The 27,405-nt window shown below is 42.8% G+C and overlaps 1 protein-coding gene across 1 annotated transcript in view; it reads left to right on the top strand.

The window, feature by feature from the left end:
- Positions 1 to 27,405, top strand: part of MEGF6 (multiple EGF like domains 6) — a 2,184,612-nt gene that overhangs the window by 1,396,609 nt on the left and 760,598 nt on the right. Inside the window, exon 20 of the mRNA XM_044062967.1 lies at positions 9,157 to 9,285. Within this exon, the coding sequence (XP_043918902.1) occupies positions 9,157 to 9,285 (129 nt within the window). The remainder of the gene's footprint in view (positions 1 to 9,156; positions 9,286 to 27,405) is intronic.

Here is a 27,405-nt window from a genome sequence, read left to right on the forward strand (position 1 = left end):
CATTAATTCTGGGTTGGACATGGCTTTATATGTCAGGCACAGATCGCCTCTGAGCAGGCGGTATGCCACTGAGTAGAGCTGGAGTTTCTTTAACCGGGCAGCATATGGCATCTGTTTGAGCCCTTTGATCCTCTTCATGAGGTACTTTTGGGGTCTTTCCAGTTGCTGCAGGTGTCTGGTAAGGTACATCCCAAAAGGGGCATTGTACTCAATTATGGGCCTGATGAGGGATGAGTAAAGAGGCACGATGACCTCCCCTGATCTAGATGTGAATCCCTTCATGATTAGGTGGGCTATATAAAATGTTTTTCTAACCACTTTGGCCATGTGGTTGTCAAATGAGAGATTGCTATCAACTTGGGTCCCCAGGTCCCTAATGACTTCTTCTGTACTTAATGGATTAGCACCTATGTGGTAATTTGTGGGCGCTTTGTTTTTGCCAAAGGAGATGACTATACACTTTTTGGCGTTTAGCTTGAGGCCATGGCTCTGGCACCAGTTGTCTGTTTCTATGAGGCCCTTTTGGAGGATGCTTGTGTCGGCTGGACAGTTGATTATGGCACCCAGTTTGCAGTCATCTGCGAACTTGGTCAGCCACAGTCCTTCCGTGTTGGCCTGTACCGCCGAGAAATATATATCGAGCAAGAGAGGTCCCAGGACTGAGCCTTGTGGGATGCCACTTGTAACTGGTTTGGAGTCTGACATGGCTCCAGCAATTCTAACCGTGTGGGTTCTGTCCTTGAGCCAGTTTGCAATCCATCTAGTGACATAGGGGTTTATATTTAAGCTGGTGAGCTTATCTATATTGCCCGAGTGGGGTATTGTATCGAAGGCTTTTGCGAGGTCCAGGTAGGCTGTGTGGACCACCTTCCGCTCGTCAATGGCCTGGGTGACTGTTTCAAAGAAATCGACCAGGTTTAAGAGGCAGGATCTGCCCTTAACAAAGCCAAACTGGGTAGGATGCAGTGTCTGTAGGTCCCCAATATCTTTATTTATGAGGTCCATGATGATCCTTTCCATAGCTTTGCAGACCAAGCTAGTCAGGCTTATGGGGCGATGGTTTCCAGGATCTGTTGAGGCACCACCTTTGTGGAGAGGGACCACTGTTGCTGTACGCCACTCTTTGGGTACATATCCTGTAGTAAGGCTAAGATTGAACAGTAGTTTTATGTTTGGGTTTAGCTCTTCTTGGAGTTCATGTAGGACGCAGCCCGGGATACCATCTGGTCCCATTGATGCTGTGTTTTTTGCTTTGGAGAGGGCGGCTCTTACCTGAGCATCTGAGATGTCAGGGGGGCAGCACTCTGTTGGGATAGATATTTGCCCTTTTGGTGGGGAGGGGGGGGATAAGTTTGCACTGAACCTGTCAGCTAGGATGTTGGCAATGTCTGTGGGCTCTGTGTATTTTTTGTCATTTTGGACTAATTCTGAGCATATCTGGGAATTCCCACCCAGGTTCCTAACATAAGTAAAGAAAGCCTTGTGATTATCCTTAGTGTCCTGTGCAATTTTTCTCTCGAAGCTGGTCTTAGACGATTTTATGAGTGCCCGTAGTTTTTTGCTAATACTGATCAGAGATGCCTTCCCTTTTTGGGATTTTGCTCTGTCATGTAGTAGCTTCCTCCTTCTATTGTATAGTTTTTTATGGCTGGGGTCCACCAGACAGGACGTCTGCCTTTGGAGGATTGGGTCTTGGTTTTATTTGGGATTGCATGATCCATGCATTCCTGAAGGTGTTCATAGAATGCGTTTATAAAGGATTCTGCGGTCTGGGCCGTATTTTCCACAGGCCCGGGGGCTTTGAAGGATTCCGCCTCGGTTTTGAGGTGTGTGAAATTTGCTTTAGAGAAGTTTTTCACTGTGGTTTTCTGGGCAGGGGGTGGGGTCGGGATGTGAATATCCAGTGAGATTAGTTTATGGTCTGATCTTACCAGTGAGGGATACTGGTCTGGTGCATAGTGTCCCCATGTTGGTGATGATCAGGTCCAGTATGTTTTCCCGTCTTGTGGGAGTGGTAACTAGTTGTTCCATAGCATTTGCATTTATAAATTCTAGGAACCTTTGGGCTAGGGTGTTGGAGCTAGAGTAATGCTCCCAGTCTATGTTTGGGTAGTTGAAGTCATCCAATATAATGGTGTTTGGAGAGACCTTCATATTTTCCAGTATTCTCAGGAAGGCCGAGTGGGGTTCCTGTGTTTGGGAGGGTGGTCTGTAGCAGGCTATAAACTGGAAGGCAGTTTTACCCACTGTTAGTTGCACATGGATAGTCTCTGATGCTTCGTGCTGTGCCACCAACCTGGAGGTGTGGGTATCTTTGACGAATATTGATACTCCCCCTCCTTTTGTGGTTCGGTCCATGTTTTGGGGCCGAAAAGCATGGTATGAGGTATAACCTGGTAGTGCTGGGGTGCTCTCGGGAGCCTTGATCCAGGTTTCTGTTACTGCACAGATATCGATGTTCTCCATGCTAAGGAGAGTTTCGAGTGTGTGCATCTTGAGGTTTAGACTTCTGGCGTTGAGTAGCATTACTCTTAGTTTCTTATCCCTTGTGATACCTATGGAGGTGGGTTTGTCTTTTGAGCCTTGCCTAAAAAAGGCACTATGGGGGTAGCAAGAGCCTTTGCCAATATCCGAAAGCCCAGGGGTGACAGGTGCAAGCCGTCCCTAATGAAGCATCGTTGCTTGTCAAGCATGTCATCCCAGGCTGACAGGCATTGGATCCCCTTTGAATGACACCAATACTTAAGCCAATTGTTGAAATTGATCATCTTGTCTTCGTATTGTGGCATTATTCTTGGTGAGGGTAAGATGCTACTCAAGGTCAGGGTCATACCGGCCTGGGCTACATGCTCAGAGAGCTCCTCTATGTCTCTTTTCATGTAGTCCAGGGAGGTACGTCTCAGGTCATTCACACCAGCATGGACAATGACTGAGTCATATTTGTACTTGCCTTGGAGTGACCTGAGTGCTTGTGTTATGTGGCGGATCCTAGCGCCCGACAGGCAGCTCACCATGACCTTCTCCTTGTTCAGCCTGGTGAGCGGGACATCAGTGTGCCTGATGATAGAGTCACCTATTACAAGTGTATCAGGTGTGTTGTTTAGCCTTAAGGGTTGTGACTGTTCGGCACACTGGCTTTGTGAGCTGTGTGTTGCACGTGTTTTGTTTTGGGGAAGCAGTTGCTTGGGTGTCTGCTTTGGAGGTCTCTGCTGCTTAGGCAGATTTTTATTTAGAGCCTCCGAGTATGTTTTTGTGTGTTTATGTGTTTGGTTTGTTGTCGTGGTAGGTCTATGTGAGACTGGAATTGTAGTGAGTGTGGTTTCCTTCTCCTCCTGACTGGTTACGCCAGTACTGAATTGAGAGAGCTTAGCCTCCAGTTTGGCTATATGGTTGCATCTCTCACATGTGTTGGAATTTGTTGGGAGGAGGAGAGGGTTGTCTGTGTACATGAGGCAGTTGTAACATTGCCTCAAGATTCCCAGATTCACCAGGTGGACCGGAGAGGAGATTGACAACTGACCTTTGGACATGCTAGAATAGTATTGGGAATTCCTTTATAATTGAAAAAAGGGCCAATGGGGAACAAGGTACTCAAGGGGAGTTTGTGAGGGTGTAGTGCTTTTAATTTTTTAGAGCTGACTTATATAATTGCTTTAGTGAGCAAGTGCCAGGTAACTTAAATGCAATGTGTTACAGGTAACTTAAATGCAAAAACGACAAACAGTAACTTTCTTTCAAGTGAAACAAGGAAATAAGTACAGTAAGCAATGCAGATATCACTAGGGATCTACAGAAGTGCTAAAAGGCCGCATTTTAGGTGGAATTAGCGTTTCAGGGAAATAAACAAACAACAAGCATACAAACAAAGCTAGATTCAGCAGGCCTGGATCTAGTCTATGCTACAGCAAACAAGGTGCACCAATTTCAGTAAGAAACAGTTAGAATATGCAGGCACTATAAGCCTTTAACCAGAAATTCCCAGCTCAGAAGGGCAGAGTCCAGCCTCTCCTCCCACAAGAGTGCAGACCGCGATCCTTCTTAATGTAAATAACTGGCCTGAAGCCCAAGTGCTTACCTTGCCACTCTACACTAAATCCAGGGCAGGCTTTGCCACTGCAGTTCTGCAGGGCCTCATAGCCACTCCTAATGCTGTTTAGCCCCAGCCTCCCTACCATAGCTTTGGGACTCTACCCAAATGTAATGACTGCAACAGTGAAACACAAAGAACATAGTACAGTTGTGTGCACTTAGCATAAATGTAGATGTTCGAGTGTATTCACTGTTGCAGTCCAGGTTACCCACCCGCCATCCCCCTTTTCTTCTGATGGAACCTATCTTTCCTTCTCTGATTTATACTACCTATGTGGTGTATTTGCTTGTAGATGAAGGTAAAGTTTATATTAGTGCATGTAATTTTATATATATATAAATTTCGGTTACCCTTTTAGGGGACACCTGACATCTGGGGCAAGAAAAACTAAAGAAAATGGCGTTGGCTGCTTCTTTTATACCCCTGATGACCTGACGTCAGGGAAGGGGTGACAGTAGCCGACGCAGGACCCAGGACTTTGGAATTCAGGCCGACTGAGGGCAACCTGCCAGCAGGATTACCCAAATGTAATGACTGCAACAGTGAATACACTCAAACATCTACATTTATGGTAAGTGTACACAACTGTACTTTAACAGTCACTGAAATGAAGGCCTAGATGTGGAAGAAGTTTGGGGGAAGCATGAAAGTCTTTTGGAAGTCCTCACAGTTGTTATGACTGTAATGCCTGTGCACAGGCCCAGTAATCAAGGAGCCTCAATACTCATCACTAACACCAGTGAAGGATGTGTACATTGGGAGGATGATAAGTACACACACAGTAAAGTTTAATTTCCCTTAAGAGCACACAGAGATCACAGTCAGTCTGAGTCTGGTTTACCTCTCTCTCTCTCTCTCCAGATGCCCAAAAAGACTCTCCACTGGCACAGCTATAAGGTTCCGATCTCAGTTGAGTGGTCAAGCCAAAATCTCCAGCACCCTCACTGTCCAACTAGTGTTTTGTGTCCCTGTCCAGGTAGCTGACACACGCGCACACTTTGAGATTTGATTTATTTGCAACCACACAGACACTCCTGGGGAAGGCTGGCACAGGGTCACTGACTATGCCCCATTCTGCCCAGACTAAAAGATAGTAATCACTGCCACCAGCCACTAATTATCAGCTACAATAAGGCCCTTACAATGGGTGACCAGTTCTACTGTGCAGTGTTACTGTTATCCAAAAAGTAAGTGTGACCAAGGCTAAGGCTATTTAGGAGTGGCTTATACAGTATCACCAAATACATGCAAGTACTGTAAGAGCTTATATATTTCTACACAAACCAGCCACAATTAAAAGGTTTAAATATATTTAATAATAAATAATAAAAGCACAAGACAATACTGATTAACTCAACACAGTGACAGTAAAGTTCAGACTCACAGGAAGTATTTTAAAACAACATTGTAGGACAGTCTCACATAAATATAGAAAACAGCTAGACTAATCTTACTGTATTTCTATCTTTATGAGAAATCACTGTATCTAGATAACTTAACTTACAGAGCAAGGCAAATACAGATGAGAAGTGCTGAATGAATGTTTACAGATCCAGAGACAAATACAAAAATGCCCTGACTTTCTCTCTGAGATAGTTCTTAAGTTAATAGTATACATTACTGCAGAATCATCTCCGATTTCATCATTCTTGTCACCTCTGCCTAAATTTCCCAGGCTAGCAGGAACTTAAATTTTTAACATGTCTCTGTTAAAAATGCTTACCTCTCATAAGCTGACAATTCTTATTAGCTTGCCTGAAACTGAAAGTCGTAAAACAGTTACTTTGGAAACCTGTATTACCTCTCTTTCCAGACAATAGAAAGAAGCCCCTAGCCTAGACATCCTGTCTCGTAGCTGAGATAAACTAACTTTATAACACATCATAAAACTTTTTACTTAACTTATTTTCTTAGTGTTTTCAAGTTAACTCTGTATATTCAAACTTTTACTTTGAAACCATACATTTGCATTGGCATACAGTTTATACATATTTCTGCTGTTTTCCAGCAGGGTGCACTGTGATTACAATTTTGAGGCTCGGTACAGAACATGTCGTTTTCTTACATTTTTAAGGCAAGCATAAAAATCATACAACTATTCACAAATGACAGAATTATTTACAAAATTCTATCTAGCTGGGCTGGCAGTGGCACATTTCCGTATAAATCATATTAATATTTTTAAGTGACATATAATTATTTACAACATTCCAGCTAGCTAGGCTGGCAGCATCTCGGTTTATCACAGTAACAACTATCTGGCAACATTGGGTGGCAGGGCAGGGTATTCCTGAGGTTGTTGTTAGCAAGGATGGAGAAATACTGACCTTGACTCGGTTCATCATAAGAAGGTAGAAGGAAGACTTTGAGAAACTCCTGAATCTGGTGGACTTGCCTTCTCTGAGGAATCAGTTGTGAGATTCATTATTTGGGAGACTCAACGTGTTCAGTGATAACCTGAAGTACCTTTTGTTCTTCACACATTGCCTTTAGAAATATCTGTTACATAGAGGTAGAAAACATTTGAAATGGGGGTTTTGGCTAGCCTTGTAATAGTCTGCAGACCATTTACCTAGTACTTACCCAACTGCAGCACTGGTTGAATAACTTACAAAGAAATACTATGGAATGCCTCTGTTTTTGGAGAGTGGTATATTTCATAGAATCTGTCATACTGAATATTTTCCCAAGCACTACAGTAAATAACCGGCACCCCTGGGGATTGGTAGATTCCGGATAACTGTAGTTTCTGGTTGCTTGAGAGTTATTATTAATAATAGCTCCAATACAGTACCCTATACTGTCTGTTTGGTTTGACTTGTTCTCAGGTTGGGGGAGAGAGGGAATTTATTCCTGTCTTCCTTTTTAAAACTCTAAAAACGTAAAGTATGTTTCTGCGGGAGGGGGGGGTTGTCAAAAAATGCAGCACATGAAAATTGTACTCCATTTCTTTGATTTTTTTTTCTGGTTGCTTGAGGTCCGTTTAACTGAGAGTTTACTGTATTATTCAGCTGTGGAGAAAGAACAAGGAAAAACAATCATAAATTGCCCTTCTCATTCCAGTTCTTTGCAAAATACAGACACACACACACAGACACACACACACACACGTACATGTATATAAAATGGTAAGTGTTAGAGAATGAGTTTCAAGATTAATAGATGTTTAGTGTAGATGCATTATTTTTGGGAGAAAGGTACCTAAGAAAAAAGCCCTTGCAGTCCAGAAATGGAATCCATGTCTGCCATGGAGGGACATGTTCTCTATCCTGTACCACCATTTAATAGTGTTCCCAAAAGCAAATTGTGAAGGGTGGTATTGCCTTAACATTCTGCCGATTTTTCCCAAGAATGGGGAGGGGGTTGAGGAAGGAGTCTGTCTGCTGCATCTGTCTTGGATGAGGTGACTGGGAGGCTGCAAACCCTGTGGCTGACCTATCACTTCAAGAAGAAGTAACCATTAAAGGAACTGAAGAACCAAGCTTGTTGTCCTTAAGCCAAGACTCCTCTTCACTTAGACCTGTCTCTCCACTGCAATAGTCCTGCTTTTGCATTGGTGGTAGGTATGGGAGCTGTGTGCACGTCTGGATTTAAGACTTCAAATGTGGTCACTATAAGTTAGTGTTCATGAAGACAGAGTCCAAAAAGCATTGTCATCACACCACTGATCTAGTTTCTTTTTGAAACTGTTCAGGTTTTCAGCTGCTGTCACCTCACTGTGTCATGAATTCCATTTCTGAAGTCCTTTAATGAAAGAAGTTTGTACCTAATTTCGTATTTATATTTTCTAAGTCTACAAAGAGTTAATTATTTGTTGTTGGAAGACTATATCTTAGTATTGAAATAACTAAGTAAATTTCATTTTTAAATATTAAAACATTTATATACCCAAATTAAACAATTTCTTGATAATTCTGTATCAAATTGAGAATACATTTAATGACTTTAATTTCACATCTTGACTTGTATTTTTCACTCCCTTGACTTTCATATAAACATGTTTGAGCTCTCTCCATCTTTTTGATATCTTCTCTTGAGTACTTGCAAATTCCAAGACTATATTCCATAATTAGCCGTATTAAAAATGTATAGATTGGTCTCAGCATACTAAAGTCCATAGAGGATATTGCTGTTAGAATTGTTCTTTTTTTGTTAAATAACATTTTTAAAGCATTGTTTTATCTAGATATATATATATATATATATATATATATATATATATATATATATATATAACCTGCAAATCCCAACCTTTCCTATACATATTCATAAATCCTCAAACTCCTCACATTTCCCTATACAGTGACAATCTGAACTATAAGAGTATGCAGGATTCATCTTAAATGCAGCATTTTACATTTTTTGTTGTCAATTTCAACCTTATTAGAGTGTGCCCATTGATATAATTTATTCACATTGTTTCATAACATTTTCAGATCTTCAGTTGTTGCTGCAAAGCCAGCAATTTTTACATTATTTGCCAACTTCCCTGTCCAGCAGTTTCTGTACAAAGGGAATATCATCATGAATGCATAAAATTAGAATGGTCGCATCACAGAACTTGAAGCCTACTTCTACTAATTTTTTATTTCTTAGCTAACTTTTTCTACAGTAACTCTAGCTGAGCTGCCATTCAACGGGTTCTTTCTTTTGGTTTGGCATTTTTCTCTTCTAAATTCTACCAAAGTGTGAGCTCCCAGCTGGATTTTCTAGGAAACAAATAAACAAACAAATGTTGTGTGATAGGAAAGAATTGGGGAGTGTGATGGTGAGTGTACCCACCTTGTCAGTACAGGGTATACCAGCTGAGGTCAGTGGAGGGGTATAATTTCTAAGAGCATGGCTAATGAGATTTTTAACAAAGTGCTTAATAGGTATTGATGATCTTACATGTTAAGACATGCTTCAAGAGTCCTCTCAAAGTAAAATATAAGTTCATTACTTTAAAGGGTTGATATTGATATTTAGTTCTTGTTAATTCCACTACTCCCATAAAATAATTGTGTTGCTTCAGATGAAAATGATGTTTGCTTATGTGTGATCTTTTTTATCCTTTTTTCCCCCAGCTTGTCCACATGGATTCTATGGAATGGAATGCCGCCAAACCTGTAACTGTATGAATGGAGCTAGTTGTGATCATGTAACAGGGACCTGTAAATGCCAACCTGGCTGGATTGGTGTCAGTTGTAATCAGTGTGAGTAATTTTATAGTTTTATTTATTTTTACTTATGTTAAGAAACATTATAAGTAATGACACAGTACAATATGAAATCATAAAGATATTTGTTTGATGGTGTCATTGTCCCATAACACAGTCATTCTTCCATTGGGTTGGGATTATGTGTCTTTCTCAGCATGGAAATCATGTTACATTCACCAACTTTTACCAGATCGCCCTGTCTTAAGCAGCTGCAGCTGCTATATTCAGTCTCCCCAAAGTGATACTTCCTGTCAGTGAGCCCCCTTAAGTATCTCTTTAACCTCATTGGGATATGAATTCTCCTTCTTCTTGCTCTATCTTGCTAAACAAATCTTAATCAGTACCTGTCAGTTAATAACCTTGCCTACTTTATCTCCCACCCTGTTTGACCCTGATCATGCCCCCCCCCCCCCAGTACTCCCTAACTCACTGGCCAGTCACTTTACTTTTCTCTTTCTTTTTCCCTTCTCCTTGCAAGATTCTCCCCAGCCACTGCTTGCAACAGTTCTCTACTTAGTCATCCATCATTTACCTTCCTCCAGTATCTGACTATCCTCCTACAGGTCCAGTTACACATAATAACAACTTCCACTCTGTCTGACCATAGCCAGTTTTCCCCACCTTGTACATACTGACCCAAGAAGAGCTCATGCATGTAGGGAATGCCCCTCCCCATAACAAGTAACATCCAGCACCCTCCCCATATCTGTCTGCACCTCTGTCTCTCCTTACTGCTTACAAATTTCCCCCTGCTACTACTACTACTTTTAGGTTCATAGGTTCATAGGTTCATACTAGGCTATCTGCCCAAGGGCATTTATAAGCCTAGCCCATAGTTATGTGGCTTTCGCCACCCCTTTAGTTTGAATAAAAACTATGCCTATCATTTTGCTGTGCCTCTGTCAAGCAGTGACACTGAAGTAATCCCTGGGGTATATCTGCAATCTCCCATCCATTGGTCAAGATTCCTCTTGAACAAGGCCAGAGAGGTGCTCTGCCTCACATGTACCGGGATTTTGTTCCACAGCATAGGGAGTCTCTGGGTGATGAATCTGTCCCTCCAGCACGTTCTATTTATAACCGTGTCAAGGTTTAAGTCTCCCGCCCTTGTGGTTCTGAGGGATCTAGATTTTTGAGGTAAAGCATATTCATCAAATCTGGGTTTGACATGGCCTTATATGTCAGGCACAGGTCACCTCTGAGCAAGCGGTATGAGACTGAATAGAGCTGGAGTTCTTTCAGTCGGGCAGCATAAGACATATTTTTGAGACCCTTTATCCTTTTGGTGAGGAACTTTTGGGGCCTTTCAAGCTGCAGCAGGTGTCTGGTCAGATACATTCGAACAGGGCATTGTACTCAATCATAGGTCTAATGAGTGATGAGTACAGGGGGACGATGACCTCCCTTGATCTAGATGTGAATCTCTTCATGATCAGGTGGGTGATATAGAAGGTTTTCCTAACTACTTTAGCAACATGAGTGTCAAATGAAAGGCTACTGTCAACCTGGGTCCCCAGATCTCTGATGACTTTTTCTGTGCTCAGTGGATTGCCACCTATATGGTAGCTAGGGGTAACCTTGTTTTTCCCGAAGGGTATGACTATGCATTTTTTGGCGTTTAACTTCAGGCCATGGCTCTGGCACCAGTTATCCGTTTCTGTGAGGCCCTTCTGGAGGATATCTGTGTCAGATGTGTTTTCGACTATGGCCCAGTTTGCAGTCATCTGCAAACTTTGTCAGCCATAACCCTCCTGTGTTTGCTTGTACTTCAGAAAAGTAGATGCCGAACAAGAGTGGACCCAGGACTGAGCCCTGTGGGACACCACTTGTGACAGGCTTTGAGTCTGACATGGCTCCAGCAACTCTGACCCTGTGGGTTCTGTCACTTAGCCAGTTTGCAACCCATCTTGTGATGTATGGGTTTACATTCAAGCTGATGAGTTTTTCGATGATACCTGAGTGGGGTATTGTGTCGAAGGCCTTTGCCAGGTCGAGGTAGGCTGTATGGACTGCCTTTCCTCATCAATGGCCTTGGTGACTGTCTCGAAAAAGTCAACCAAGTTTAAGAGGCAGGATCTGCCTTTGACAAAGCCAAACTGGGTTGGATCCAAAGTCTGCAAGTTCCATATGTCTTTATTTATGAGTTCCATTATGATCCTCTCCATGGCTTTGCAGATAAGGCTTGTCAAGCTAATGGGGCGGTAATTTCCAGGGTCTGTGGAGGCACCGCCCTTATGAAGTGGGACCACAGTCGCCGTGCGCCACTCCTTGGGTATGTATCCTGAGGTGAGGCTAAGATTAAACAGCTGTCCTAACTGTGGGTTTAATTCCTCGTTGAGTTCATGAAGCACACAGCCGGGGACACCATCCGGTCCCATAGATGCTGTGCTTTTTGCCTTAGTGAGGGCAGTTCTCACCTGGGCGTTGGAGATGTTTGGGGGGCTACAATCCTCTGGAATAGATATCTCTCCTTTTGGGGGGGGGAGAAGTTTGCACTGAACCTGTCAGCCAGTATGTTGGCAATGTGTGTAGGTTCAGTAATTTTCACATCATTTCGAACTAATTCTGAGCATATCTGGGAGTTTCCTCCTAGGTTTCTAACATAGCTAAAGAAGGCCTTATGATTCTCTTTAGAGTCCTTGGTGATTTTTCTCTCAAAATTTGCCTTGGATGATTTTATGAGAGCTCTTAGTTTTTTACTTATAATGATCAAAGGTGTCTTACCTTTCAAGGATTTTGCTCTATCTTGTAGTAGCTTCCTCCTTTTGTTGTAGAGCTTGTTTATGGCTGGGGTCCACCAGACTTAGATGCTTGCCTTTGGTACAGAGAGTCTTAGTTTTGTTTGGGATTGCCTGATCCATGCAGTCCTGTAGGTGCTGGTAGAAGGCATTTGTAAGTGATTCAGCGGTTTGAGTAATGTTTACCACTGGCTCAGGGGCCTTAAAGGAGACCACACTAGTTTTCAGAAGTGTGAAATCGGCTTTTGAGAAGTTTTTCACTGTGGTCTTTTTTGTTTCAGGTGGGGGCGGGATGAGGACCTCCAGCGAGATTAGTTTATGATCTGATCTCACCAGTGAGGGGTATACTTCCGGTGTTGAACATTTTGATCCCATGTTCGTGATGATGAGATCAAGTATGTTTTCTCCTCTTGTGGGGATGGTGACTAGTTGTTCCATGGCATTTGAGTTTATGAACTCCAGGAATCTTTGGGTTAGAGTGTTCGGGCTTGAGTAGTGTTCCCAGTCTATATTAGGGTAGTTGAAGTCACCTAGTATGATGGTGTTTGGAGATACATTTATCCTCCAATGTTTTCAGGAAGGCCATGTGAGGTTCCTGAGTTTGAGAGGGTGGCCTGTAACATGCTACAAATTGCAGAGCAGTCTTGCCTATGGTTAATTGCACCTGGATGGTCTCCGATGCATCGTGCGTTGCCACCAACCTTGAGGTGTGGGTGTCCTTTATGAATATGGACACCCCCCCCTCCTTTCTTGGTGTTGTCCGGATTTTGGGGCGGAACGCATGATATGAGGTGAAACCTGTTAGTGCTGGGGTGCTCTCAGGAGCCTTGAACCAGGTTTCTGTCACAGCACAGACATCGATGTTCTCCATATTGAGAAGGGCCTCGAGTGCGTGCATCTTGAGATTGAGACTTCTGGCATCGAGCAGCATTACCCTTAGTTTTTTTCCTTTTTGGTGTTCTAGGGTGGTAGGTTTAGAATTTGAGCCTTGCCTAAAAAAGGCACTATGGGGTGGCAAGAGCCTTTGCCAATATCCGGAAGCCCAGGGGTGACAGGTGCAAGCCGTCCCTTGCGAAGCAGCGTGGCTTGTCCAGCATGTCATCCCAGGCAGACAGACATTGGATCCCCTTTGAATGACACCAGAATTTAAGCCAATTATTAAAGCTGATCATCTTATCACTGTATTGTGATAACTGTATTGTGACATCCAATAATTGCTCTTCCCCTTCTAGTCCCTAGTGTAAAGCTTTCGTGGTGTAGGACAGCTTCCTTTGATGAATCTTAACAATAAATTGTGGACTGTGCCTAACATCTGCAGGGCCTCATTCCACATTCTGTCATTTCCCACCCCTCCTAGTCTTAAATCCAAGCCTGTCAGAGCTTCTGTAGGCCTAATGTGGTCTGAGCAGCACCCAGGTCACCATACACCACTTTAAGAATACTTGTCCAGTCAATGAATGCCCAGTGTCCAATTGGGACCCTGCTTAAGTGTTTATTTCTAGCCAGAAATGCATTGCTTTTGTACTTACACTTTTGTCTATTACTTCCTGAAGATTTCATTTTCTAAACACTTACCAAATAAAATATTAAATTATTTCCGCATCCTCCCCAAACTAAGTATATACAGCAGTATTTACAATTTTAGTTGCACTGGATGCTAGCATTTTCATTTTTGAGCATTTCAGTCAGTATTTATGAACAAAGTTAAAATGTGCTTTTATATAACTGTATAATTAAAATGTGAACTTTTTTAACATGCTTTGTGTAGCAGTGTTCAGATCAGTGTAAAAATTTCATGCTGTTAAGAGGTAGATGACAAAAGCAATCATACCACAGAAACTGCATTGAAAAAAGGAAAATGTTGAAGATTCATTTGTATTTAGACTAAAGTACGATTTCAAAATTGTTGTAGACCTGAACCTATTTCAAGTCCAAGGCAGACAGTCATATCATTACTTTATATTAACACAGACCTGTGACCATCCAGCCATTAATTGTGAAAAAAGAATGTACAATCCGTTTTTCCTAATTCTTCTAACCCACTTGCCCTTCCATACTTCCCCTCTACAACCAAATAATTTTGCAGTTTCTCTAATGATGCTTTAGCTCTATGATACCACTTTTGATGGCATCTTATGCATATGATTCGCAGAAAGAAGTTTGCTGTTAAGTGGTGCAGTAATATTTTGGCTGCTAAACATGTGATTTGCTCTTCACGTAGGAATCCAAATTCATATCTCATTATGTTAACCAAAGAACAGCTTAGGATCCATAGCTAATACTTTTTTTTCTAAATATGGATCATGGTATCTGAAGCTGAGTTATGTGAGTAACGTGGTTGAATTTTTGCACCTGGTTATCAAGCAATGTCATCTTATTTAGTTTTGTCAGATATGTAGAGTGGAACTTCCCCAGTCGTGTCTTTTGTTGTGGCACCCTTCTGAAATCTAGCCATAATGATGGTAGTAACAAGCATGTTACAAATCCCGTGGATGCAGTGCCAGGGAGGTGACTACAGGGAGATAAATCAGCATCCGCATACTGTTGCTGTTACCCATGTGAGGTAGTTCATTCAGATCAGTTATGTGTGCACTAACAAAATTGATCATAGTAAAAGCTGGGAATAAATGATGAAAGCCAGATTTATTTCAGAGTTAATACTGAACATTATTAATAAAATAAGGATCTTCGATAAATATTCATTTTGTTAGCATCTGTATGCATCTAGTGTATAACCCATAGCTTAGCAGAAAACAGTAGCACAGTATAAATCATTGGTCATGATTCATAAACATGGTCACAGACATTTAGGGCTGACATATGGTCAAGCCTCATACCAGAGCCCTGGGAGTTCACAGTCTATCTCTATTTTATATCTATCTGTATAAATATATATATATATATATATATATATATATATATATATATATATATATATATATTTGTGTGTGTGTGTGTGTATCTATCTATCTATCTATATATATATATATATATATATAGATATATATATATATATATATATATAGATAGATAGATATACACACACACACACACACACACACATATATATATATATATATATATATATATATATATATATATATATATATATATATAGGCACCAATAATACTGTTGAATGTCTCTATGGTCGACAGCTGTTTTGTTGACCCAGTTTGATCAATAGAACAGCTAATCAACAGCTTTGTGAGATTACCAGGGTTGGGGAATATTCTCTTTCATACTATTAGTTCCCTGCTGTAGTCTCCTGGTGGGAGGAATGAGAGCATACCTATAGGTTCATAGGTGTGTACTAGGCTAATGGCTCTGGAGCCTTTGCAAGCCTAGCCCATAGGATTACACTGGCATCATGCCACCCGACCTTAGTTCCTAGTGACTCTGTTGAGTAAAGCCACTGGAGTGATCCCCGGGGTGAATTTTCTATTTCCCATCCACTCATCAAGATTTCTATTGAAGAGGGCCAGTGAGGTGCCCTGCTCGACATGTATGGGAAGTCCATTCCATAGCATGGGCAGTCTCTGGGTTATGAACCTGTCCCTCCAGCATGTTCTGTTGATTGTGGTAATGAGGTTGAGGTCTCTGGAGCGTGTGGTGTGGAGGGATTGGAATTTCTTTAGATGTAGCATTTCTAACAGAGCTGGGTCAGACATGGCTTTGTAAGTCAAGCAGAGATCGCCTCTAAGTATCGTAGAGATTGCCTGCCATAAACAAACTCTACAACAGAAGGAAGAAACTGTTGCAAAAGAGAGTAAAATCCCATGAGTGGAGGAGCTCCCTGGTCATCCTCAGTAAGAAGTTGAGATCCCTTATAAGATCCTCCAAAGCTAGCTATGAAAACAAGATTGCCACTGATTCTAAGGACAACCACAAAGCATTCTATAGCTATGTCAAGAATTTCAATGGCAAAACCCAGATCTGCTCTGAGTTACAGCACAATGGCACAAAAATTACAGAACCAACTGATATTGCCAACATCCTGGCAGACAGGTTCAGTGCTAACTTTACCGCCCTCTCACCCCCTAAAAATCCCATATCTATACAGGAAGAATGCAGAATCCCTGTAATCACAACTACACAGGTAAAAGCAGCACTCTCTAAAGCCAAAAACACAGAATCCATGGGACCGGGCAACATCCCAGGCTGTGTTTTACACAAACTTCAGAATGAACTGGCTCCCCACCTAAGCACCATGTTCAATCATAGCCTCACGTCAGGCTTTGTCCCCACTGAATGGCGCACAGCAACAGTTATCCCACTCCACAAAGGGGGAGCCACCACTGATCCTGGGAACTATCGCCCTATTAGCCTGACGAGCCTGGTCTGCAAGGCCATGGAACATATCCTCATGGAATTCATAAACAAAGACATTGGTAACCTCCAAACTCCGGACCCCACCCAGTTTGGGTTTGTAAAAGGCAGATCATCCCTCCTGAACCTGGCTGACTTCTTTGAGGCAGTCACCAAAGCCTTAGACAAGGGTAAGGTGGTTCACACAGCCTATCTTGACCTTGCCAAGGCTTTCAACACCATCCCCTTTTCTGGAATTATAGTTAAACTCACTAAACTAGATATAAATCCCTATGTCACAAGAGGTTGCCAGCTGGCTCACTGACAGAACCCACACTGTAAAAGTTGCAGACTCCAAATATGACTTCAAACCAGTGACAATTGGAGTAGCACAAGGTTCAGTCATGGGACCTCTCATGTTTGGTATCTACTTTTCTGAAGTACAGGCTAACACAGAAGGCCTCTAGCTAATGAAGTTCGCAGATGACTGCAAACTAGGGGCTATAGTCGAGTCCCCAAATGATGCCTCACTGAGACAGATGCCTGGTGTCAGAGCCATGACCTCAAGCTCAATGCCAAAAAGTGCATTGTTATCCCCTTTGGTAAAAACTCTGTACCCATGAACTACCACATAGGCAGCAGTCTTCTTAACGCCAAATGTGTGATAAGAGACCGTTGGACCCAGGTGGACAGTAGTCTCTCCTTTGATAATCACATTGCCAGAGTAGTCAGGAAATCCTTCTACGTGGCACACCTCATTACAAAAGGATTCTCATCCAGGAAAAAAGAGGTCATTGTTCCCCTCTACTTGACAATCATTAGACCCGTTATAGAGTACAGCGCCCCTTTTGGAATGTACCTCACAAGACATCTGCAGCAGCTGGAAAGGCCACAGAAGTACCTCACAAAGAGGATTACTGGCCTCAAACAGATGCCCTACACTGACCATCTCAAAAAACTCCAGCTTTACTCTGTAGCATATCACCTACTCTGAGGTGATCTCTGCCTAACATATAAAGCTATGTCAAACCCAGAGCTGTTGGAGATGCTACACCTAAAGAAATCCCAAACCCTCCGAGCTACACGCTGTAGGGACCTAAACCTTGTCACCACAATAAACAGGACATGCTGGAGGGATAGTTTCCTATCCCAGAGCCTTCACATACTGTGGAACAAGCTACCCATCTATGTCAAGCAAAGTTCCTCATTAACAATCTTCAAGAAAAATCTTGATGAGTGGATGGGAAATAGGAAATACACCCCGGGGATCACTTCTGTGGCTCTGCTCGACAGGGGCACAGGAAATTAACTTTTTTGGGTTGGCGTAAGCCAGGGAACTTTGTTAGCTAGACTTACTTAGGCCCTTGGGCCGATAGCCTAGTACCTACCTATGAACCTATAAGCAGGCAATATGAGACCGAGAATAGTTGGAGTTTTTTGAGTCTGTCCATATAGGACAAGTGTTTATGGTCTAGGATCCTCTTTGTGAGGTACTTTTGCGGCCTCTTCAGTTGTTTCTGGTGTCTAGTGAGGTACATGCCAAATGGGGCATTGTACTCGATGATTGGTCTAATGAAGGAAGAGTAGAAGGAGACAATGACCTCTTTCTTCCTGGATGCAAAACCCTTAGTAATGAGATATGCCACATAGAAGGACTTTCTGACCACAGTGCCAACGTGGTGGTCAAAAGAGAGGTTGTTGTCAACCTGTGTTCCCAGATCTATTATAACACCTTGGGCTGCATTGTTCCATAATCATTCCAAGAGCTTATTCATGAATATTTTGACTGGCGTTGCCAAAACTGTGTAGTATGTCATAAGACTACTGTGCTACAGAAAAGATTAGGTGCTGTTCTTATTCCAGACCGGAGATCAGCTATGTCGCTTGTTGAAGGCAGAACAGGTTGTTGTGGCAGTTCGCTTGCGTGCCCTGTATTCCACTGTGGGATGTGCTGCTGCACCCATTTATAAAAATAAAACGTTTTGTTTGGTATCAGTCCCTAAAATATTGATGGTGATACTATATTATGTTGAGCAATGCATCATCATTTCTCAGCATTAGATAATGAGCTGTAGATGTTGGTCCAATGCATCTGTATTTATACCTCTTTAAATCGCTTTCACAACTTCACAGTGCAGTCTGTGAGTTACTTGTTTGTGTGTGTATATGTGTATATATGTATGTGAATAATTAACTGGTGTGCTTAGTGGCAATCATCAGCTGGCATTTTAGTATCAGTACATGCTTCTAACAATGATTTATGTCTATTTGTTCTACATCCCAAGTCCATTTTACACATCTTTATGGATGGATTAGAGCAATCTCAAGCACAGTACCAGTCACATTCTAACAGCAGCTTTTAGAAAAAATTCTAGGTAAGTACTGAGCTAGCTGCTTTTGTGGTATATTTTAAGCCTAGCCCGTTCCCCAAGGGTGAGAATCAAACCCTGTACCTTGTGAGTCTGAGGTAAAAGTATCAACCATTATGCCATCCCTAATTTCTTACTGATTTTAAATCTTGTTTGTGGAATACTGTGTGTGAAGCTCATTGGTGCTGCCATTCCTGGCTAATGTCCTTCATCCTTATCCAGAAGTTATTTGCAGAATAGGTCTGGGAGTAAGAGAAGCATAACTATCAGCAAGGTTTTCCTCTGATGTAGCCAAGATATTTGGTTCCCTGGACAGTTCCCTATTTAGTGTCTCCCACACTCAAGCAGAAGAGCCAAAACAAGTCCTCACCTCTACTAAGTAATAAGCTTCTATATACATATGCACATACATGCTTACATAGTAGCTCTTTTCCAATAGAAATTGCAGCAACGAGGTATACTATCTTTTTGCAGCAGTTACTACATAGACACACAGGCAGTTATTCATTTAAGCAGCCTCGGTGATCAGCGTGGCTATGTAAATTATCATTGGCACTTGTACTCTACACTGTTGACACTTGTGGGTAATGATTGCTGCCTATTCTGTGGTGTCACTTGCTTTTACCTGGCACATCCTGCCCATTTATCCAACCCTAGCTATAGCTTTGATATTCTGATGCACAAAGGTTCTAAGAGAAACTAACCCTCTGTTTTTTTTTTTTTTTTGTAATTTATGTTCATGAGTATTTTTTTCTGTATGAGTTTTGCCCCCATCCCTGCTCACCATCAGACCTCCCCCAATCAAATTTGAGCCCTTTAATGGGGATCTCCAGTGTAGACATGATCTCCATCAAGAGGGGCCATCATGATGGCATCCGTAAGCATCGTTTGGTCCTGTATCAAAATTCCTACAGTGAGCACAAACTCCTTCATGCACATCATCAGTCTTACCTCTGCTCAGCCAGTCACTTCCAATCTTCCTTGTACTTTGCACTTCCCGAGGGCTACCAATGGTGGGAAAATACCCTTACTGCAGCCCAGTTCCCCAAATATCTTGCACCCAACTGGGCCACCTATGGTGAGAGAACAATGATGCACTGCCACTCCTTCTAATACTTTGACCCCCCCCCCCCAGTGGGAGAACAACCATCCAACCACATTACACTTGCCTCTCTCATATTACCTAGGGAGCAACACATCCTTGCTGGCTTTCTGAAAATGAAGGTATTTATGGTATAAGCCTAAACCCTTGCCCTAGGTTAGACATGTGAGACCCCTGTCACCTCAGGAGCCATTATGCCTTCCTTGACTTACTGCTAACATCATCATCATCAGCAGCAGCCCCCCCCCCATTTTTCTACATGTGGTCGGGGTATCGTGTTAACTGTCACCAACTCTCTTGATTCAGTGACGTAGAGTTGACGACAGTTAACACGATACCCTGACCCCCTGTAGAAAAATGGGGGGGGGGGAATCTGCTAACAGATTCACTATAATGCCAGGCTCAGTGATTGTAGTACCATTAACCACCAGTTCAGCACATTGCTGTGTGCTACCCTTGAGGTTTCTGACATAGCTGAAGAAGGCCTTCCTTATGGTTATCTTTCACCTGACAGGTTATCATAACCTCAAATTTGGCTTTGTTTAACTTTATCAGTTCTCTTAGTTGCCTCTATAGTTTGATGAGAGATTTAATCTTTATGGTAATTACCCTGATTTTTGCCATAATTTTTTCCTTTTGTTGTATATTCTGTTTAATTTGGGATGCCACAAGGATGTTTTGTTTCTGGGCTAGTTCTGGGCTTCCTTCTGGTAGGTACAGAAGCATTTATGCAGCCATTGACATGGTTGTACAGAGTCAAGGACAGCAATTCAGCGTAGGTTGCAGTGTTCTTTGGATTTGGAGGGGCATTGAATTTTGACAGATCATCACTTAATGAAAGGTAGTTTGACTTGGAGTAGTTCCTAATTGTGACTGGCTTTACTGGGGTTACAGAGTTGATTTTGATTTCAAAGGAGACAGCTCTATGGTCAGACCTTACCTGGGAGGACATGGCATGTGGGGTACAGCATTCTCTCATATTTGTGAGTATGAGGTCTAGTATGTTGGAGCCTGTAGTGGCATTTTCACTATTTGGTCAAGGGTGTTTGTATTTACAAAGTTCAGGAACCCCTATGCTTGTATGTTTGAGGTCATGTAGGATAACTTGTATATAGAGGGGTAATTAAAGTCTCCCATGAGTAGTGTGTTAGGTTGCATGGTAAGTGTCTCCAGTAGGTCCATGTATGCATTGTGAGCTTCTTGGGAAGTGGACAGTAATCTATAGCTGTCTAGGATATAGTTATTAATGTATATTGAGGCACCTCTACCTTTGTCCCCTGCCTGTGCAGCTACTGGTCTTAAAGTGTGAAAAGCCCTGAAACTTTGCACTTCTGGGGTACTCTCTTGTCTCTTTAAACCTTGTCTCGGTAACCGCACAGATGTCTATATTCAGAAGTGTGAGGAGAGCTTGGGAGGACTGTAGTTTTTTTTTTTTTTATTTTTATTTAGGCTCCTGGCATTGAGCAGTAACACCTTGAGGTTCAGCTGACTTGATTTTGCTAAGTCGTTAGGTTTGTCAATTTTGCATTGCCTAAGTAAGCCACTATTGTGGTGAATAAGGTTTTTGCCAGATTTGGAAGTCTGATTTGGAAGTCTACAGGGGATATTTGCAGACTGTCCTTGGCAAAGCAACATGGTCTGTTAACCAAGTCTTGCCAAGCTGACAAATACTGGATCACCTTAGAGTGATACAAAAAAGGCAGTTGTTAAAATCAATCATCTTTTGCTCATACTATGGTATCATGGTTATATTTATTTATTTATTATTTGTTAACCAGGAAAGTACGACTTGGAACAAAGCCAATTTTCAGTGGAGGCCAGGGGAGAAATGCTCCAGATGCATGTCTTTGTAATGTGGGAGGAAGCCGGAGCAGCTGGTGGAAACCCACATGAACGCAGGGAGGACATGCAGACTCCGCACAGAAGGCACCCCAGCTGAGAATCGAACCAGAGAACCTCTTGCTGTGAGGCGACAACGCTACTGCTGCACCACTGCACCATCCATATATGCTGCTCAGTGCTATTCTCTTACCAGCCTGAGCCAAATAGTCTGAGAGCTACTTAATGTCTCTCTTCATATTGTCCAGAGAGGTATATCTCATGTCATTTATAGCTGCATGGACCATGACAGAATCATATTGGTACCTCTGGTGTAATTATTTGAGTGTGTGCATGATTTGGTGGATTCTGGCTCTAGTTAAGCAACTAACTGTTATCTTCTCTTTGTTCAGTCTGGTTAGAGGGGCATCACTATGTCTTATAATGGAGTTTGCCATGATGAGAGTTCTGTAAAGTATGTTTGCTTGCCTTAGGGACTTAGTGTGTGGGTCTGTATTAATGAGTCATGTGACTGCATGTGTGGTGTTAGGTGCTCCTTTTTTCTGAGTGCCTTTGAGTTTGCTGAGGCATAGCTTTGACAAGGGCGGTCTAGATGATATTTGTTATTTTGGAAGATTGTTTTTAAGTCCCTTAGCAAATGCTAGTCTATGTATGTGCTGTGTGCTATGTAAGTTGTGTGTGTGTGTGTGTGTGTGTGTGTGTGTGTGTGCATGTGGTTTCCACAACCCCATGTGAGCTTGTATACAAGAGTTAAGCCTTCAGTGTCATTGTGTAAGTACACCTCTCGCATACTGTGTCTATTTCTTTAATCATTAAGTGGTTGTCAGTAAACATGCAACAATTGCTACATTGTCTCAAAATGCCTATATTCACTAAGCTGGCTACAGAGATGTTAGGAAATTGCATACCCGTAATGTCCAGTCCTTTGATTGGTGAACTACAAAGATGTGGTGTATTGGGGATAGAAGGCTATTAAGAGTACTTTGTTGATGCATACTAATAATAGTGTTTTATTGCTTTATTAGGGCAGATTATGCTAAACATTACTAAATTCTAATAGCTTTAATGTTTATACAATACTAAAGGTGCTTTAGTAGGGCAGATTATGCTGTACAGTATTAAATTGTACTAACTTTAATGTTTACACAAATGCTGAATTCTACTAAATCTATATGTGTTGCCACTTGACTCCCAATTAGCTCATCTATGTACTGCTTTACAGGGTACAGTTTTATGGACCGTTTTATTAGGAAAATTTGCTTTTAAGGATGGATCTGTGGAAAACAATGGATGGTAAAGGTACTTAAATAGCTTAACAGCAACAAAGGAGGGCAGTGAGGGACATTGGAAATCAGATTACCATAATGGGCAGAGGCCAGAGGCACAGCTTTATTCATGGAAGAAGCCAGGTGGCTAGAGAGAGATCCAGTCAAGTAAAGCCAGTGTTGAAGCTCTTTCAGAAACATTAGCATCTAATGCTATCTTTGTTATTACTGATCACGGATGGGTCTTGGATCTGACCTCGGATCCGAGCCAGCATTGCAAGCGACATTTCCTGAGCTCAAGCTCCTCCGCTTCCAAGATCCTCTGCTACCCATAATCCTCAGATCTCATTTGCTGCGATTTGCAAATGGACGTGCTCCCTGTGGCTCAAGATTCATTTAAAGATAAGTAACTACTTTTTGTATTTTCTTACGATTTAGTCTAAGGTTTCTATTCTCACATCCCTGGCTAATGCCTCAATGAGGTTGATCTGTAATGTGGCTGAGGCTACCTCTTGAGCAGCGGGCACAGGCATTGCTATTAGGCGCTAAGCATGGCTTCACCTTTGCGGGTTTGCAAACAACTTCAAGGCATCCTTTACCAATGCCCCATTTGACAGATCTACTTTGTTTGGTCCTTCTGTCAAGGAATCCTTGACCCGTAGCAAGCAGGATGGAAAGACTTTGTCTGCAGTCAGGATCAAGTTTTTGACTCCCCAGCATTCCTTCTCTAAGAATCAGCGGGGTAGTGAGAAACAGTGGTCCCACAGGGCTAAGTCTTCCTTCCAAGATGCACCTCAGGAATCCTCTTCTTCTGGCCCAGGAAAGGGATTAGAAAACAGATGCCACTCTAGAGGTAGAGGAGGTCCACAAAATCAGGGCTGCCGAGAACCATTTTAGGAGAAACCCCCACAGCACGCTTGAAGCACTCCCTGGCTGTCCTGCCCTGGAGGCAGTCGGGAGCCATGTCTCCTTGCATCCCCTGGCTTGGGCTGCTATTACTCAGACCAGTGGGTGCTAAGCATTGTGTCCAGAGGATACTTCATATCCTTCGATCAGCCCCCTCCAATTCAAAAGTCACTCCTGGACATTCCACCCTACCAAAGGGAGTTAGCTCTTGCAGAGGTTAAAAACCTTCTTCAAAAAAGAGCCATCTAGAAAGTCCCAACAGCACAAAAAGTGTCTGGAACCTACTCTTACTACTTTTTAGTGCCCAAGAAAACTGGGAACCTGCGTCCCACTCTGGACCTCAGCATTTTTAATCTGTCAGTCAAGAAGTCAAAGTTCTGGATGATCACTGTTCAGTCCATTCTTCTGCACAAGGACGAGTGGATGTGCTTGGTGGATCTCAAGTATGCGTACTATCACATAAAAATTGACAGACGCTCCAGGAGGTACCTGTGCTTCCGGCTAGGGGCCAATCACTATCTGTTCCAAACCCTGCCCTTCAGTCTCACCTCAGCACCCTAGGTGTTCACCAAATGTATGGCAGGTGTAGCAGCCCATCTATGGTCTAAGTCATTCCATACCTGGACAACTGGCTGCTCACGGCTCCCACAAGGCATCAACTTGCTCGAGTCACGGATTACACTCTTGGCCTCTTTCGAGACCTGGGCTTTACTGTCAACCATCCCAAATCTCATCTTGGTCCATGCCAGAGACTGGAATTTATACAGGTTCTTCTGGACACAGTGTCGGAGACTGCAGCTCTTTCCCTGCACAGGGTAGATGCAATTCTGGACCAAGTCCACCTTCTTCTGGATCTGGAGAGTGTTCCTGCCCATTTGATCCGACAAGCCCTCGATTCCATGGTGGCAGCAATTCAATTGGTCCCTTGGCCAGGTATCACATGCGGGTTCTTCAGTGGACCCTTGCGGTGCAGTGGTGGCTCATGGCTCATCTTCATCATATGTCCATGGCAGTCAAGGTCTCTCAGGTCTGCTGGCATCACTTAGCATGGTGGCTCCAGTCCAAAGACCTTCTGCTAGGGAGACCCTTTTGTCTTCCCCAGCCCCAGACCATGGACACCTTCTATTTGGGGTGGGGGGGGGGCTTTTTCAGAGATGGACGGTCCAAGGCACATGATCCCCATCAGAGTCCAAGTTGCACATCAATGTCCTAGAGATGAGAGCAGTCCTCCTCCTCTCATTCCAAGCCTTCTAGGGCTATCTCCATCTCGGGACTGTGGCAGTTCAGACAACATAGCAGTAGTCTGTTACATCAGCAAACAGGGGGGAACACAATCATATCTTCTGTGTAGAGAGGCCATGAGAATGTGGGAATGGGCAATGTCCTCCAGGTGCTTTCTTCTTGCAATGCATATTCCCAGCGATTCCAACATGTTGGCAGACAGGCTCAGCAGATCTATCTTGAGCCCTCATGAGTGGTCCTTGAACCAGTCAGTGGTGAGTCAGATTTTCAACTGTTGGGGTTGCCGTTGTTGCGATCTGTTTGCCTCCCTGATCAATCACAAATGCAGCAAATACTTTGCCCTGATCCCCCCCACTGGGGGAGTCACCCAGGGATGCTGTGGTTCACAATTGCCCTCTGGGTCTTCTCTACGTCTATTCACCAACTCCCCTCATTCCCAAAGTCTTACAGAAAGCACTTTGCCTGAAGACTCATTTCATCCTCATTGCCCCCCTTCTGGCCTCATCAGATGTGGTTCTCCCTCCTTTGGTCTCATCTGAAATATCCACCTTGGATATTGATCCAGCCCAGGGTCTCATTTCCCATCCCTGGAGGGCTTCCTCTTCCCAACTTTCAGTCCCTTCAGCTGACAGCTTGGTACCTCCAGTTCCAATGATTGTCAGCCAACTTAAACCTGCCTTCTCTGGTGAAGGATATTATCTTACCCTCCCAAAAGCCTTGTAGTAAAAAGGTTTATTCTAGCAAGTGGAAGAGATTCTCCTTTTGGGCTCGTCAGTGTGACATGGATCCATTTTCGGCTTCTATTCCTGACATTTTGTCATGCCTTTCCTGTTTGTTTCATCAAGGGGCTAGCTTCTCAATGATCAAACTTCAGCTGGCAGCTATATTCAACTTCCACTTAAGTGAAAGCCCCACATTGTTTTTAGGCTGTGCAAGGCCTTTCTGAAGGGAGTTTTCTTGTTCTGGCCTCCTTTCAAAGATTCTTCTCCTCCTTGGGATCTTACTTTCGTGCTGCAGTCCCTGACACAACCTCCCTTTGAGCCTGCGGCTAAGTGTGATATTAAGTCTCTGTCTTGGAAGATGGCATTTTTGGTGGCTATTACCTCGGCCAAGAGGTATTCTGAATTGCAGGTTCTTTGCATCAAAGCCCCCTTCATGATTTTTCACAAGGATAGGGTATATGTCAGAGCCGATCCTTCATTCATTCCTAAAGTAGCCTCAGAGGCTAATCTTAATCATTCAGTTTAGCTACCCATCTTTTTTCTCAATTTTTTGAACAAAGTGAAGTACAAACTGCATTGCCTGTATGTGTATAGGCAGCCATGTTTCTATATGAAGAGAACTGACACTTTTCAAAAATCAGATCAATTTTTCGTGGCATACTCTCAGGCAAGGAAAGGTCAGTCCATTTCCAAGGTTTCTATTTCTCATTGGATCACTGGTTGTATAGCTCACATTTATGAAAACAATCATATTGAACTTCCCAGGCCAGTTAAAGCCCATTCTATTATTTCGGTGGCCACTTCTTCGGCCTTCTGGGAAAGGACTTCTGTGGATGATATTTGTGCTGCTGCTACTTGGTCAAATCCCCATACCTTTGTAACACATTATAAACTGGTCTTGGTGTCCGGAGGTAGAGTTTTGTTTGGTTCTTCTGTGCTCCGGCATGTCCTTCCTTGAGACCTCTCAGGGTTGTGGATAGCTGGAGACTCTGACCCATCTGTGATCAATAATGACACGGATAGCATCAGATAAGGAGTTATGCAATTACCATAACTTGGAATTTGTGCTATCCAGTGTCATTACTCATCATATTCCCACCCTCCATCCACCCTCCTTCTGGTGACTGGGGAATTATGGAGTAATGGTGTTATTAGTATCCCTGGTCCTTCTTGTGGGCAGCTTCACTGTCCTTGTTTCTATGTAGCAAACTCGATCTGAGGATTATGGGTAGCAGGGGATCTTGGGAGGGGAGGAGTTTAAGCTCAGGAGCTGTCACTTGCAATGCCGGCTTGGATTTTAGGTTGGATCCAGGACCCATCCGTGATGAATAATGACACTGGATAGCACAGGTTCCAAGTTATTGTGAGTACATAACTCCTTTTAATGTATCTGTGGGGGGATGGGGAAGACACAAAGAACAGAGGAACAGAAAGGCGCTAGAGTGCAACTTTAAGCAGGTAAATGATAAGCAGAATATAAAACTGTGGAATCAAAAGTGTAATATTAACAATTGTAAAAGCACTGAAGCACAAATCTTGGAGAAGAAAAAACAATGCTCTCACTGATGAGTCGTACAACAGTTTAAGGCACCAGACTATGTGGTAATAAATGGCTAAATAAGGCT

This window comes from Protopterus annectens, chromosome 2.part1 (assembly GCF_019279795.1).
Source record: "Protopterus annectens isolate FY-2018-M chromosome 2.part1, PAN1.0, whole genome shotgun sequence".
Classification (NCBI taxonomy): domain Eukaryota; kingdom Metazoa; phylum Chordata; order Ceratodontiformes; family Protopteridae; genus Protopterus; species Protopterus annectens.